The sequence below is a fragment of the Mytilus edulis genome, chromosome 8, assembly GCF_963676685.1.
Source record: "Mytilus edulis chromosome 8, xbMytEdul2.2, whole genome shotgun sequence".
Lineage (NCBI taxonomy): Eukaryota > Metazoa > Mollusca > Bivalvia > Mytilida > Mytilidae > Mytilus > Mytilus edulis.
The window spans coordinates 38,722,872-38,724,361 of record NC_092351.1 but is presented as its reverse complement, the minus strand read 5'-3'; the positions used below and the strand labels follow the sequence as shown (position 1 = coordinate 38,724,361).

The 1,490-nt window shown below is 38.3% G+C and overlaps 1 protein-coding gene across 1 annotated transcript; it reads left to right on the top strand.

Moving 5' to 3' along the window:
* The first annotated feature begins 749 nt into the window (after positions 1–749).
* Positions 750–1,142, top strand: LOC139484079 (52 kDa repressor of the inhibitor of the protein kinase-like). The gene has a single exon (XM_071267803.1). The coding sequence runs from the start codon at positions 750–752 to the stop codon at positions 1,140–1,142; it is 393 nt and encodes a 130-aa protein (XP_071123904.1).
* The last annotated feature ends 348 nt before the right edge of the window (positions 1,143–1,490 follow it).

Below are 1,490 nucleotides of genomic sequence, written 5' to 3'. Positions count from 1 at the left end.
TTGATTCTGTTAGTCAGCTGACATGGTTCCTTGGTGGAAGTGTCAAACGAATGGCTATTGTTTCAAGATACCTGTCTGGTGACGACACTGATGAACTTGTAATATTGGGAAACAACGATGATGACAATGCTCAACGACACATTAATAGAAAAAGCTGGAAAAAAACATTCAATTCAAAAACTGTGCGAAACACGTTGGACAGCAAGAGTTGATACGCTGTCGTCTTTAATAGCTAAATACAAATCAATAACACAGTCTCTTCAGGACATTCTAGATGAAAGCAATGCTTCCGATGCGAGGATTAAAGCAAGTGCCCATTTGCGAATGCTGCAAAGTAGTCAATTCATTGTTGCTCTTGTTGTTACGCAACACATACTGAGTTTCACAAGACCTCCGACTCAGGTTCTTCAGAAAACCGACTGTGAAATCATTAAAGCATATCAAGATGCAAACACATGCAAAACCGTCATTAATGAGCAAAGGAACGATACCGTATTCGAGAGCATTTGGGAAAGATGAAAGTTTTGGCCACATGTGTCAATATCCAATTAGTAAAACCGAGAACAGCTAAGAGAATGACACAGCGCTTAACTGCAGGAGACGCCTCAGACACAGCAAGTTAGTACTTCAAAACAAATGTATTTTTCCCTTTCATTGATCATTGCGTAGCTCAACTGGAAGAGAGATTTCCAGAGGACAAATCGGCCATGTTTCTTGCATCTAAACTAATGCCTTTGAAGGTCAATACAATGTCGCAAATTGAAACAGCAAAGATATATGAATGGTACAGTTCAGATTTACCAGATCGGGATACGTATTATATGGAAATTCAGCGGTGGATGGCTTTCTGTAATCAGCTTAAGGATCCACCTACATCGCTTTCTGAATCGTTCATTCTAGCTGATTCAGATTACTACCCTAATATAAATACAATATTTCATCTGTTACTTACGATGCCAGTAGGTTCCTTTTCTGCACTTAGAAGACTTAAACTATGGAACCGGACAACAATGACCGATCATCGATTGAACGGACTGGCCTTATTAATGCACATACATAAGGATAAAGAAATTGACCGAAACCTAGTATTGGACAAGTTTGACGCTAGTAGAAATAGAAGAATTGGTGCTTTGCACCTGTAGAGGATTTTTAATATCAAAATTTAAAACATATTACAGAATTTAACTTTCATAAATAAATCTAAAGCATACATGATTATGGTATTTGAAAACACTAGTATTATCCAATATCTCTTACAAACAAAGAGAAAGGTAAAAAGTAACATCGGAGCTTGACATATTGTAAATACATGTAGCTCTTGTTTGAACATATTAGCATTATTATGTTGAATAAAGTAAAAACTACTATAACTTTAATGGGATTTTATTGTTTTTCAAATGGTAAAACCTGTATAGCTTCGGGGGGGGGGGGGGGGGGGGTGCGCCCCCACACCCCCTGCCTCAGTACTATCAGAGGGCAAGCTACGCCCC

What these genes read in the sequence shown, in the direction of transcription:
- LOC139484079 (XM_071267803.1), top strand. Translation starts at nt 750, where the DNA reads ATGTCGCAAATTGAAACAGCAAAGATATATGAATGGTACAGTTCAGAT.